General features: G+C 34.8%; 1 protein-coding gene across 1 annotated transcript in view; it reads left to right on the top strand.

Moving 5' to 3' along the window:
- Positions 1–16142, top strand: part of LOC147009692 (uncharacterized) — a 63994-nt gene that overhangs the window by 24597 nt on the left and 23255 nt on the right. The window contains exons 8-9 of the mRNA XM_085861202.1: positions 13659–13821; positions 15984–16084. Of these exons, the coding sequence (XP_085717328.1) occupies positions 13659–13821; positions 15984–16084 (264 nt within the window). The remainder of the gene's footprint in view (positions 1–13658; positions 13822–15983; positions 16085–16142) is intronic.

Below are 16142 nucleotides of genomic sequence, written 5' to 3'. Positions count from 1 at the left end.
TTTTAAGATTAGGAGTATATTCACTGATATACCAACTCATTTCCTCAATTACAAATTTATTCTGATCACCAAAAGCACTACCAACACCAAAAAGCAATCGATTTTCATTATCATTCCTTTGTAGTTGAAATCTAATTTTAAGGCCATACAGAACTTTATCATGATCACAAAATCCAAATATACCTTTAAGAGGAACTGCCACAGTAAAACTATTTTCTGCTTTTGTATCATCATTATACATTCCTTTCCTTTGAGTATACCCAGGGTCTGTGTTTGTTCCCGTTGACATATCAGGAATAAAACCTTCGACAGACCCCTTTCCCATTCTATCACTGAATGTATAGAGTGTAAATTTTATCATTTCAGATACAGCAGAGACATAATCAACCGCTTCAACTTCTTGTGTTCCAATATACAAACGCACACTATCAAACATTTTCCAGAAGAAATCATTTACAAGTGTAGCGTTTGTGTTATTCCCAGCCTTAGTGAATTTAAATTTACACAACAAGAAACTTTCGGAGAGATTCAAATAGGTTTGTTGATTATTTATTTCAAAACTTTTTGTACCATTCGTATTCCAGTCTGTTCCAGTTATTGCATTTACCTTGAAGTAATCTTCTTTTTAGTGGAGTTTGAGATAATAATAGTATCATCCAAATCATAGATACTATCAATTGCTTCCATACTTGTATTTATTTAGGAAAAAAAAGATGTTAAAACTTTTGAAACCCTGATCCAAGTATTTGAATTATTTTCTGTCGTTCTTGCGCGGACAACTGAGTTTTGCCTTTCTTAATTTCTTTTATTGCTTGTAATTTATGAGATTCCTTCTGAGCATCTTTTATACTCTTTACGGCACCTGCTACATTTCCCACAGCAGAAGCAGTTGAACCAATTAGATCTTTATGTTTAAGAATAGTTGAACCAATACCCATGAGAGTATCAATTATCCCATCTCCTCTAAATTGATGTCCAACACCCCTTTGTCTCTTAGGTTTATAGTATCCTCTACCAAGATACATACCTTCACCCTTGTAGTATGGGGAAAGGAACATCCCATCCCCTGTAATTATTTTATATTTTCCCAACTCGTGTTTCCTCAAAATAACCATCGTATTTATTTATTGGAAAACTTCACGTAGGTGAATTCTGATGGATATAACTTCTCCATTAAAAGAAATCACCACGATTATCTTGGTCGGTTATCCTAAAATTTACTCTGTGTATGGTTTTTCCTGACACAGGTAGATAAACCAAATTTTTGGGTTCCATATTGAATTTATAACCAATTGGGGTTGAGTATGCGCTGAATGAAAATATTGTATTTGTTTTTTTCCCATCATTATAAGCACCATCAATCAAATCACAGTCAATTAACACAATTTATTCCTGAGGATATTTGAATGACATTATCACTGTAAAACGTCCCATTAGTTTCAATCTTTTTGAGGAGAAACCCAATAACTCTCTAAATGAATTATCAATTGTGAAATCAACCTTGTAGTTATTTTTAACTTTAATCGTTGATTTTTGAAGTATGTTTTTGAATGTTTATAACAATATTTTTTGGTTCATCACCCTGTTCTTTCATAAGACGAGCAATTTCGGAAGATATTTGAGAAATCTCATATGCTCCGGGTGAGACTGTTATCGTTTTGTATCCACTTCCTGGATTATAACTAAACTTGTCATTTTTCTCGGTTATATTAAATAAGGTATTATAAGTTTCCATGGACAATAAAGATGCCTCATATTCTTTTGTTGTGTCAAGTTGTAGTGGGTATGGGAATGAAGATGTGTGGTCGCTTGTTGTGAAATTGAAACTAAGGATTGTGCTTCTCATCTTATTTAATATGAGATAAAATGTCTTTATATTGATATTTATTAATTATTTTCATGTTCATCAACTGGTCTAAAATGGCTGATGCTTCATTAAAACAATTGTTATTTCCAGCCTTCTTACTGCCTAACAACAATAACAGTCTATTAACTAATTGCGATGGGTCATTTGGAAGAAAACTAACACCTGAACCAAGGATACTTAAAGCCTGAATAATGTGTTTCTCCTTCTCATTCTTCCTACTTTTACCAGAAAGAATAACCTTATAATTTAGAGTGTTCAGCAGATCAATATATACTCTATCATCATTATTTTCCATATCCAATGGTTTATCAATATACTTTGATTCATCCCTCACAGTTGAACCTTGTCTTCCATCTTTTGTGAGAAGAAACATTAATCTTGGAGTTAGTTTAACAGGGGGTTGAGCAGAACCCAAGAACCTTAATTCATCATTAAATATCAATACCTTTTCTTGAACAAGATGAAATATTGCTGATTGTTCTGTTGGAATGAGTCCTGCTTTGGTTTTGAATCCGCTGAATATTCATTGTTTTGAAGAGCATTCACAATATAATCAGGGGGTCGATTAATCTCTTCCAGTTGTTGAAATAAACCTTCATCATCATATTCTAATTCTCCTAAATGCTCTAATTCTTCCTCCGTCATTTGACTGAAATCTTTTAACATTTGAAGTTTTTTAGGAGTATATTCTACCGTGGGAAATGTGGAAACATCTTTCATTTTTCCTTGGGAAGTTTTTAAAAGTGGTTTAAAAAATTTCTCTTGTTTTCTTTCAAATGCTTCTTCGCCCGTTAGTTTCTGTCTGCGTTTCTTCTTTATGTCTTCCTGCTGTTTTACAACTTTTGAAACCAACTCTTGATGTTCCCTAAATCTTCTTGCTCTTTCTTTTGCATCCATTTATTTATTGAAAAATATCATTTAATATCTCATCTTGTTTCACAACAATATATTTATATTTTTCAGTCGTGTGTTTCATGTAATCCCCAAATTCCTTTTTTACTACATAATGTAGAACAATTGTCTCTCCAAAAAATTGTTTATATCTATTGAATTTAACTTGAATAAAATAAAAGTATTAGCATTGTTTCTGATGGAACGACGAGGAAGCTGAAAGTACGATTGACTAAGATAAATACAATTACAAGAAGAATGTCTCCCTCTTGTGTAGTAGCTGTCCATTACCGTTTGGTTTCTCTCATTAACACAATCATCAAAGATAACGAGGTTCTTTTGGATTTATCCAAATCTTGGGAGACGGTATATCATCCGTATTATCACTCAGAATACAAGTTATCGGTTTTGATTTCTTTTACATCTCTGTGTATCACAAAATAGTTGTATTATATCTTCAATGTTAAAATCATTTAGGTTTTTTTGAAGTTTAAATAAACCGATTATATCTTCTTTTTGAAGACCAGCATTAAAACCTTGTGAGAGTAGTTGATACTCTGGTTGAAAACTCGACTTTGTGAAAATTATTAAATTATCATAATCTAAAAAGTTGGGAGTGAGGAGCATCTTTAAAAGTAAGCAGGTTTTTCCACATCCACTTGAACCAACTATGAGGCATCTTAATGAATTTGGGAGATTTTTATGGTTGTCAAATTTTATCTTATTTTCCCAAATAGGTAAAAAATCATTCATTTATATATTTGGAAAACAGGTTATTTAATTTATTCTTGGCTTTTTCGAAATTCTATATTTTATCCTAAGTTCAGGTTTAATTTCAAGATAATCCATTATTTTATTTATGCAATATCTTGTGTTGATATTTCCCTGAAAATCACATCCATGAATAAGATATAACAACAATCCTTTGAACATTTCTCTAATACGTTCAGTTTCTTCCCTTGTAAGGAAAGGTGTGTTCTCACCCTCGTTCTTTACATTCATTTCTCGAATCAATCTTGTAAAGTAATTCATTTTTGGTGTAAATCTAAAAGAATTATTTTCCTTTTTATATTTTTGATTATCATTAATTAGAAGATAATCACAGAATATACATTGTTTATAGGCTTTTGACTCTGTGTTTAATTCGCTCCTTTGACACGCAGGACAATTCTCAAATTTGTCATATGGAGAATCATGGAATTCAAGAGGCTCAAAATCGAGTAAACTATTCATATTTATAAAGTAAAACTTTACTTAAACTGAAATTCATCTTCGATATCATCTTCGATACTTTCAGAATCATCTATACTTTCATAACTATCATTTGAACACAAACTCTCGGTGTCATAACTATCGTTTGAATGCAAACTCTCGGTATCATAATCACTCTCATAATCTTCAAAATCTTCAGTTGAATATTGGCTCATTTAATTAGTAGAAAAAACATTACCATCGATATCGATATACATTTTTTCATTAACAGATTCAACTGCTACATTTTTTATATTAAAGGTAATTTTAAAATGATCCTTAACTACAATTGAACGAAATGTCATTTCACCTGATATATTAACATCCTTTATTTCATCAGGATTTATATCTTTAGGGTTGTTGAAAAAAATACAAATTTCTCCTTGCATATTACAGATGGTCTTATCTTTTCTTTCTAAAGCTTCATCCATAAGGTTTTTATTTTTTGATACCTTTTCTTGTTTCATTGCTTTTTCTAGTTTTGAATATATTGCCAGAAGGAGAGGAGAAACTTTTGTTAGAGATACCTTAATTGATGTTCTTCCAGGTATACTAAAAGCCCTTCCACTGAAGTAAATTGAAGAACTCATCATATCCACCATAATTGTTTTTATCCAATAGTTGTTATATTTATCTTTGTTCAATTTTACATCCTTGACATATTTCTCAGCATCTTTAACAAATGAAGAGATTGATTGAAACTTGTCTTTGTGTCTTGAAACATTGTATTTATTAAGTGAAAAAGTTGGAGGATAAAATGGTTTTAAGCACAGATTCACCTGTAAAATAAACGAAATTTTCATCAAGAAAATTTTAGTTTAAGCACAGATTCACCTGTAAAATAAACAATTTTCATCAAGAAAATTTTAGTTTAAGCACAGATTCACCTGTAAAATAAACGAAATTTTCACCAAGAAAATTTTAGTTTAAGCACAGATTCACCTGTAAAATAAACGAAATTTTCACCAAGAAAATTTTAGTTTAAGCACAGATTCACCTGTAAAATAAACGAAATTTTCATCAAGAAATTTTTAGTTTAAGCAAAGTTTTATTATATAAATATGGTGAATACAACATACTGCGATGTTTGTAATCACGAATATAAACATTATAGAAAACACCTCCGAACCAACAAACACACATTTAATCTATTTCACAAAATATCCCCTCTTGAGTTGGAAAGAAAACATTGTGATACCTGCTCAAAGGATGTTTTGAAGAGTAGTTATAATAGGCATCTTCAATCACAAAAACACAAGAAAAATGAGTTTAAAGTAAAGGGAGACTATTATATTGAAAACACTGATGGGGCATTTAAAGGGCATATAAAAATAAGGATTTTTCAATTTGGAGAACCCGGTCCATCATCAATAATTGAATCAATTGAAATAGTGAAACCTGATGTTGAAAAATTTATTAAAAAAACATTAAAAGAAATGAAAACTTTAAAGTTTTATATGGGAGTGAAAATGAATATGAAAAGACAAGATGAAGAACAAACTCCTTATATGAGGACAGATCTTCATTTTATAACATCATTTCAAGATTTTTTGAATAGTGGGGTTTATGAAGAACTATCAAGACAAGAGGAGGATGTTGATAATACAGTGGTAGGAAGTGGATTCAATATTAAAAAAATCATCTTTTTAGATGTACACATTCTAAAATCAAACCCTCTTAAAGCTTCTTCTTATATTGAATTACCAAAAGAAATAAAACGAAAGAAGGCAGTTGTTAATATTAAGAATAATGATAATAAATGTTTTCTCTGGTCTGTTCTTGCTCACTTACATCCACCAAAATGTAATTCAGAAAGAGTAAAACAATATATGAAATATGAGAATACCTTGGACATTAAAGATTTTAATTTCCCAATGCCACTAACAGATATTCCTAAATTTGAGAAAAAGAATAATCTTTCTATTAATGTATATGGATTAACGGATACAAACAAAGTTCAAATATTAAAAATTTCAAACAACTATAAAAATGAAGAAACACACATTGATCTTTTATATTTTTAGTGTTGGAAATAATTCACATTACACATACATCAATAATTTATCAAGATTAATCTCTTCTCAGGTATTCAGAACAACAAACAAAATATATCCTTGTAAGTTTATGTCTTAATTCATTTCATACAAAAGAACGATTAGAACAACATTCAAAATATTGTAGTAATCATAAATCAGCTGTAATTACAATGCCTAAACCTGGTGAAAAGATTTCTTTTGAAGATTATAATAAATCTATCATGCACCCATTTGTGATATACGCTGATTTTGAATGTATCCTTAAAAAGATAAATACTGCTTCTCCTAATCCAAAAGAACCATATACAAATAAATATCAAAAACATATTCCTTGTGGTTTCTGTTATTATATCAAATCATCTGTTGGAGAAAAGTATAATAAACTTGAACAGTATAGTGGAAAAAATGCTTCACAAGAGTTTGTAAAACGATTAGAAAAGGATTGTATAAGACTAAGTAAATTAATGAAAGAAACAAATGAACCGATGAAATTAACCATAGAAGAAAAATTAGAATTTAGAAAGAACAATATCTGTCATATTTGTGAGGAGGAAATTGAGGAGTCTAAAGTTAGGGATCATTGTCATCTTACTGGTAAATATAGAGGTCCCGCTCATTCCTGTTGTAATCTTAATTATAAATTACCTTCTTTTATTCCAGTCTTTCTTCACAACAGCGCCAACTATGACACACATCTATTTATAAATGAACTTTCAAAAACACCAGGGAATATTTCTGCCATAACAAACACAAGTCAAAAGTATATTTCATTTACAAAAATGATATTCACAAAACCTATAACTCGTATAAGGTTTCTTGATTCTTACAAGTTTATGGGAACACCACTAGCCAACCTCGCATCAAATCTAAGCTCCACGGGCTCTTTTCCAAATCTTAGTTCATTCTTTCCAAAAGAGGAAATTCTAACTAAAGAGGAAATTCAGATTAAAGAGAGAATTCAAAGTAAAGAGGAAATTCTAATTAATGAGGAAATGAATGAAGAAATTCTTACTGAAGATGAAATTCTAATTATACAGAAAATTCGAACAAAGAATGAAATTCTAACTAAAGAGGAAATTCTGATTATAGATGAAATTCTGATTAAAGAGGAATTCTAACTAGAGAGAAATTGAAACAAGGAATGAAATTCAAAGTAAAGAAAATTCTTACAAGTAAGGGAATTTATCCTTATGGTTATATGGATTCATTTATGAGATTTAAAGAAACACAACTTCCTTCAAAAGAAAGTTTCTATAATAACCTTTATGAAGAAGAGATAAGTGATAAGGAATATAAACACGCACAAGAAATTTGGAAATTATTTAAGATAAAGAACCTTGGAGAATATCATGATTTGTATCTAAAAACAGATGTTTTATTGTTAGCTGATGTGTTTGAAGCTTTTAGATCACTCTGTCATAATAAAAATTGTTATGGATTAGATCCTGCCCACTATTTCACAGCTCCTGGTTTAGCTTGGAGTGCAATGTTGAAAATGACAAAACAAGATATAGATTTAGTCAGTGATGTAGATATGCTTTTGATGATTGAGAAGTCTAAGAGAGGTGGAATATCACAAGTATGTTCAAAAAGATATGCTAAAACAAATAATAAATATCTTCCAAATTATGAGAGTGAAAAAGATAGTAATTATTTGATGTACTTTGATGCTAATAATTTGTATGGATGGGCAATGTCTCAATCTCTGCCTTATGGTAAATTAGAGTGGGTGGAAGAAAAGGATTATGAAAAGGCTTTGATGAATATTGTTATTTCTTCTCAAGAGAAATTGAATGGCAAAGAAGAAGGTTATTATTTTGAAGTTGATTTGAAGTACACGAGTGATCTTCATAATAAGCATAAAGACCTTCCTTTTGCATGTGAGAAAGAAACCCCAAAGAAAGAATGGTTCAGTGATTATCATAAAAGTTTTAATATTAAAGGCAAATCAACAGAAAAGTTATTAACAACATTCTATGATAAAGAGGGATATGTTTTGCATCAAAGGAACTTGAGATAATATTTATCTGCTGGGTTGAGAGTAGCTAAAATTCATAGAGTTTTAAAATTTAAACAAAGTTCTTGAATGAATAAGTATATTATATTCAATACAGATATGAGAACAAATACAAAGTAAAATTTGAAGGGGAATTCTATAAATTGATGAATAATGCTGTCTTTGGAAAGACAATGGAGAATGTTAGAAACAGGCAAAACATTAGATTTGCAACATCTTGGAAAGAAGCTTCTAGATTGATAAATAAACCAAGTTTTGAGAGAGAAGAGGTTTTTTCAGAGAACTTTTCTGCTATTCATATGAAAAAGGAAAGTATTGTCATGGATAAACCAATTTATATTGGAACAGCAGTTCTTGATTTATCAAAGATATTGATGTATGATTATTTGTATAATGATTTAAAGAAAGAGTATGGTGAAAATGCTTCATTGTTGTATATGGACACCGATAGTTTTATTCTAGATATAAAAACTGACGATGTTTATAAGGATATGAAGAAAAACATTGGAGTATATGATACAAGTAATTTTAGTAAGAAGAGTGAGTTATTTTCAAAAAAGAATGAAAAGGTTATTGGTAAGTTTAAGGATGAGTTGGGTGGAAAAGTAATGAGTGAGTTTATTGGATTGAGAGCAAAGGCATATGCTTATAAGTATGGTGATCAGATTGATAAAAGGTTAAAGGGAATAAAGAAATATGTAATAAAGAAATCAATAACTTTTAGAAATTATTATAATTGTTTGATGAATAAGAAAGAAGAATATAGGAAAATGAATACAATAAGAAGTTATAAACATAAGATATATAGTGAAGAAGTAAATAAAAAGGCATTAGGAGCCTTTGATGATAAGAGATTTATTTTAGATAATGGAATAGATTGTGTTCCATATGGATATTGTATGATAGAGTGTATAAAATAGATTGTGTTCCATATGGGTATTGTATGATAGAGTGAATAGAATAGATTGTGTTCCATATGGACACAAGTTTTAACGATGGGAAGATGGGTTAGGGTTTTTAAGGGCTTCCGCCGCGTTTTTCACAATATATAAATGGTCGAACCAAGTATTAGTCAAACTAAAGAGTGGAGAAAATCTCAGTCTTGGTATATAAATGGAAAACATAATGAATGTGAAAAATATCAAATAAGTCTTATTGAAAAAATATCTAAAACAAAGGTAAATAAAACAAATATGCGAATCAATTTAAAAACCAATAAGTTAGAGGATGTAAAGAAAATAATAAATATGTTTGAATGGACTGAAAAATTTGATGGTTATCAATTGAACAATGGAAAAATAATTTACTACAATATCAAAATGATATGCAACTCAGGAGGTGGTCAGATGAGATCATTAAGAGAAGTTTATCATTTAGTAATGGCACAAAAGGGGTATCTTAAAAAATATAAAGATTCAAATGTTTTGTTTTTCAATATTTTAGATGGGGATTATTGTGCAAAGAAAATTAAACTATTGAAGGAATTTGAGAATGAACAAATGTTTATAGGTTCAATGAGTGAGCTAAACAATATGCATTGGTTATTTGATAAAGAGTGCCCCGAGGCTTAGACGTTTCAGATATTTCTTTCGAATCACCTTTAACAAATCTTTATCTTGTTGTATGGGCTATTTGAATGAGAGCCCCTAGGTTAAAAGGGGAAATAAAAAATGACCGTTTTTACAGCCATTTTCCCTGCTGTGCAGGGGTTTGGCTTTTTCTTGAGGCAATGTTTTATGGCCGGATGCCCTTCCTGACACCAACCCTGGTCGCCTCTTACGACACACAGGGATATGGTACACCTATTCTAACCGGGGCATACACCGGGACCAGTACACTGGCACTCATTTCGCCGACCTCGGAAGGATGGCAGGCTGAGTCAACCCCCTGGTGTTAATTCAGCAGCCAACGGGATTTGAACTCAGGACCCTGGGATCCCAAGCCGCCACCCTAACCACTAAGCCAACACCAGGCTCCAGGTTAAAAGGGGAGACAAATAAATATACCTTGGGCTAAAAAGGGGATTTATTTTTTCAGGGAAAAAAAAAGAAAAATTTCATGGCTGAAAATCCCCCATTCATTTACATGGGGAAAAGTGAGCCAGAACCAGTATTCTTTCCCTACTGATAATCACCTGCTTGGAATCTAATGATTTCTAACAACTTCTCAAAGGCGCCAATAATATTGCCCAGGCCGTTTTAGGGTTTCTGTGTGGAATAAGCTAAGATTAATAATTTTTTCAGCTTTTTTATATGCCCGACATATATATATATATATATATATATATATATATATATATATATATATATATATATATATATATATATATATATATATATATATATATATATATATGAATATATATGAATATATATGAATATATGAATATATGAATATATATATATGTATATGTATATATGAATATATATGAATATATATGAATATATATGAATATATATGAATATATATGAATATATATGAATATATATGAATATATATATATATATATATATATATATATATATATATGAATATATATATATATATGAATATATATGAATATATATATATATATATATATATATATATATATATATATATATATATATATATCTTCTTCTTCTTCTTCTTTCGGCTGCTCCCGTTAGGGGTCGCCACAGCGGATCATCCGTATGATCCGCATAGTGATTTGGCACATGTTTTACGCCGGATGCCCTTCCTGACGCAACCCTGGTTGCCTCTTGCGACACAGGGATATATATATATATATATATATATATATATATATATATATATATATATATATATATATATATATATATATATATATTGTGACGTCCACAGGACTTGAACAGTCCCGCCAACGTAGAATGAGCCAAAACGATGGAGGCGGTTTATTTATTTATAACCCAAACATGGCGGTTCTAATCGCTCTACCGCAAACGGGACGAGGAAGGTGGCACGAGTCACTTTTCACTGAGTTGATGATGTTTATCTGTTTTTATTATTAACCAGAAATAACAAGACTCTGCAAGAAGAGGGATCCGGGGCGATTCGACGGGATGGTGTGGGATCGGGCGTGGGGAAAAACACAGTCAATTCCAATGAATATACAATTCTCAAACCCTCTAAGGCGCCAAGTACACACACACACACACACACACACACACACACAGACACACACACACCCACACACACACACACACACACACACACACACACGCACCCACACACACACACACACACACACACACACACACACACACACACACACACACACATACACACACATACACACACATACACACACATACACACACATACACACACATACACACACATACACACACATACACACACATACACACACATACACACACATACACACACACACACACACACAAAACGTAGCTACTTCTGGTGGTCAGGCTGGACCGTGGTGTGGACGCAACTGTCCCTGGATCAGCGTCGGACGAGCTGGCCTTGCTCTCGTCAGGGGGGGCAGGAGAAACCGTGGTGCTGTCGACCTCCTGGTCCTGGCCCAAGTCCGCTCACAGCCGCCAGGGAACCAGTTCTGGCGCCAAATTGCGAGCAGGAGAGGAGGCAGGTCCGCCCGCCGTTTGACCCCGTACTCAGAGTCAGCAGAACCCCAGAGCCAACCAAGGTGAGGCACGAGGCTCAGCAAGGCTCCAAGACACGATGAAGAACACGATCGAATCAGCACAACAACAAGTACGCTTCCCGCGCAACAGCCTCCACACCAAAAAAACACGATCTTTTTGTCCCGATCTTCTTCCTCTTCCTTTTCGACCCCGAACAGAACCTTTTTATCCTCCTGTCCTCGTCACTTCCAATCGAGCCGTTTATTGGCCCACCGCCGTTGCCTTCTGCCAATCGTGATCACGGGGCAGAGCCATCCGCTGCACTGTCCTGTGACGTCACGGCCAGCCTCCAGGGACTACTAAAAGGGGTTTACGCAGACACACTTACCCTATCCCGTGTCCCTATCTAATTACGTGACAATTATCATTTCCCCCTTGAAGAAATGAACATTTACTAGACAACTTATCACCACTGAATTGCTACTTATTACATCGAGATCCTGGTAAACTCGAACAGCATGGCATACCTAATTAAACATCCTAATTACCCTTTGAATGCATACCCCCCCTCAAACGTAACAATATATATATATATATATATATATATATATATATATATATATATATATATATATATATATATATATATATATATATATATATATATATATATATATATATATCGGGGCGTATGATGTGATGCCGGTCGTCCGTCCGTCCGTCTGTCTGTCTGTTAGTCTGTCCATCCATTCCTATCCGCACTCTAACTCCCAAAGTTTTCAACTTTCACGTTTCATATTTGGTACATAGGTACAGACTGTGGAGACGGTGTATCGCGACATACGTTCGTCATCTAAAGTGGTTGCCATGTCAACCAGGATGCTGTTTTCCATGTAGTTGCACAATTCTGTTTATACTTTCTTGTTCTTCATAAATTGACATGTTTGAATATATAAGCGTGCGTGTGCATGTGTGTTTGTCGCAGAGACTTTTTCGGGTGTATATTGTGCTCACTTGCGCTCTTGTTTGTTTTGTTCCACTGCAAACCAAAGACATACATTTCTTCTTCTTCTTCTTTCGGCTGCTCCCGTTAGGGGTCGCCACAGCAGATCATCCGTTATGATCCGCATAATGATTTGGCACAGGTTTTACGCCGGATGCCCTTCCTGACGCAACCCCGGTCACCCCTTATGACACAGGGATGTGGTACACCTATTCTAACTGGGGCATACACTGGGCCCAGTACACTGGTACTCACTTCGCCGACCTCGGAAGGATGACAGGCTGAGTCAACCTCCTGGTGTGTATTCATTCAAGCGGCCAACGGGGCTTGAACTCAGGACCTTTTGGATTCCAAGCCGCTACCCAAACCACTACGCCAACACCAGGCTCAAATACATAATATGTGGATACCAAAACATATTTTTAATTTCAACAATTTTCTGGAAGAAATGGTGCATTCTTTGAAAAAAGTGCAAGGGCACCAATATTTTTGGTCAGGATAGTATATCTAATCACCATGATAGCACGGTCAATTTGGGAATTAAAGCATCGCTTCAACACCGTTTCAATGTTGTAGAGTGTACTGTATTTGGATTATCAAATGCATTATATTGCAATTGTATTGTAAAGCAGCTTTATGTTAATCACTCAAGTTTTTTATTTTGATTGCTTTGTGTGAATTGGTGTGTTTGACTTACCTATCTCATTATCTAATCACATAGCTCATGATGTTGAGGACTCTGGTTTTGAATCCAAGATACCTTGTTGATTCGTCCATTGTCGGTAATCCATGTGATGGTTCAATGATATATCCTAATTTCTTTGTGTTTCACAGAGAGCCTGTTCTTCTGTTGAATCTCTACCATGAGCCTGAGACACTGCAGAAAATAATTGCTGTTTTCATTGGATAAATTGTTTGTAGATGCATTTTGAACAAGAATGTGGATCTTTTTGCCACCAATGGTTCGCCTAAGTAACACGTCCGTCTGTAGGATGCCCAGAAGAGTACGGTGATGGACATGGAGATTGCAGACTTTGAGAGGACAGTGGCCGATCTGCATGAGCGCATGAAGGAGCGTGAGGTTTGGACTGCGGAATTGGAGAGCCAGCTGCGCGAGGCTAAAGATCGACACAAGGCGCTCGAGGATGACATAGGTGCCTTTTTGCACTTCAGTCTGTGGACACGAGTTGTACCTTTTAACTCTCACTGGTAGGACATGAAGCTAGTTTATTTGTCGTCTCAAGTTTGGGTCAGTGGGTTTGAATCTGCATGGATTTTGTAATCCAGAAATGGTCTCATGGTTTTGTGGGTGGATTATCTCAGTATGTGTTAACCTTGTAGCGATGAGCTCGCCATATAATGATGACCTTTTGTCAATGTTGGTTTGTAAATGTTAAATATGAGGGTGCTTCAAGTTTAATCTCCACTTTTTGTTTTGGATAATCTTAAAATATTTATGGATTGCTGAGTATTTGTGTAGTAGTGAGTGATGGCATTTGGAAAGTGCTGTGTAAATACGATTCAAGTTATCTCCAAGATGATGACAATCGTGTTTCATTTGTATTTGTTGGCTGGTATCACTGTCTAAGTTTCTGGAAAAGAAAAATGTCAGACCACCTTGAATTTGTCAAACTAGTGAAATTCAGTAAATAAACTGTTACAGAGAAGGTAGTAGCCAGAAGGGTCCAAAATCTGTGACATGCAGTCTGCCAGTAACCCCCCTCTGGTGACTCACAAAATCCAGACTTATTTGTTCCTCCTTTATCCCACCTGTGGAACCAACATCTACATCCTCTTCAATCTCATGCTTCCTTCCAGGGCTTTAGAACAGCTGTTCACCACCATCTCAGGTCATCTCCCATCCACAACCATGATCTCTTCTACCCCCATCAACCCTACCCACCTCTTTCTGCATTTCCAGTTTTTCCTTCCACTTTTGTCATTGAGAATTTGTGGCTGTATCCAACTTGTTTGCCCCTTGTGTCCTCATCTTGGTTTCATTCTTCCTCACGTCTCTTATCCCTCCAAGTTTCCCTCTATTTGATCCGTCAATCCCGCTGTTGTGTCCCCCCCCCTTTTTCCTCTTTCTACTTTTCTTTTCATTCTGTTACGTCCTGGACCATTCTGTGTTTTTCAGCTCGTCCATGAGTCACGACACTGTTTACAAAAACATCAGTAGCAACAACAAAACACAGAGTGGAAGACTGTGTGGTCCTGGCTCCTCTTAGACAAGAGCACAACATCATAGATGTGGAGGTCCTCTGAGTCTCTCCTGGGAGATCGATCGGCGGCTACCTCTGTGCTGCTGGCTTGTTCAAGCAGAACTGACCGTGGCAACACAACAACAACAACAACAACAACAACAACAACAACACCAGGAGCAATGTTTGCGGAGAAAGTCTCTTATAAGGATTCATCAGAGTAGTTTCGGACATGGTTTACACAATACATTGTTGTAAAGAAGTGCACAAAACAAAATGCATTTCACATGGTTGCGGATGAATAGTGAGGGACATGGGTTGTGTGGGAAGCAGGGATGAACATACGTAATGACACCACCACCAGTGCAGAATCAGGCCTGTCAGAGCAGAGGAAACAATAACCAGGAAGATGCTCAGAAGTTGTCCAAAATATCATGTGAGCAAAATATTTCCACGAGACATCCAATATCAGATAGTTTCAGCAGTTTGGAATACAGACCTCTGATATGAGTGGACCAGTGTTTGAGGGGGAAGCACACAGGACTATACACTGGTGACCAATGGATGAGAGTAGGGAAAAGGTGAAAAGTGTCTCTTCGACGTTTTATTTTCTATTTAAAAAATAGGCAGGTGGCAAAGATGCCCTAGACTCCCTAGAGGTACGCACACTCACCTCTAAGCTGTAGTTTGAATCTCTGCTTAGCTGTAAACTGTCATCCCGGTGTTTCACATGCAGTGTGAGGCATCAATGTGTGTGCTGTCCCTCAGGTGGATGTTAAACTGGCCGTCCCGTCTGTCGGCATTAGTTGGTGGATGTTAGAGATCCCATGGTTTCCTTCGCTAAGAGTAGGCGAGCTATCGCCGGCACCCTTAACACATTTCAAATTCCTGCCCTAACTACTGCTGGAAGAGGTATTGCAAATGGCCCCTGGCCTAGAAATGGCTTTGGCAGGACCAATGCTCTGTAACACAGATTATGGTACATCAGAACGGAAACCATCGGATAGCTGTGTAGGAATGCAACTAGTCTTGCAATAATGTTGGTTAAAAAGACAGACAATCTCTGAAGCATTTATTACTCACAAAGTTATTCATACCAAGTGTTCTGTCATTAGTGAGTGTGCAGGAGAGCTTGCGCCGGGCTGAAGAACGTGGTGGAAAATTGAAGCAGCTCGTGGCGAAGAGCAGGAATGAGCTTGTAGATGTCCGCAAAAGGGTGCGGGGAACACTTGGCATGGCAAAGTACACAACTGATGACATGTTTTTCGCTCCAC

This window comes from Eptatretus burgeri, chromosome 17, assembly GCF_056783735.1.
Source record: "Eptatretus burgeri isolate ZD-2024b chromosome 17, Ebu_testis_v1, whole genome shotgun sequence".
NCBI lineage: Eukaryota > Metazoa > Chordata > Myxini > Myxiniformes > Myxinidae > Eptatretus > Eptatretus burgeri.
This window is presented reverse-complemented; position numbering and strand designations above follow the sequence as displayed.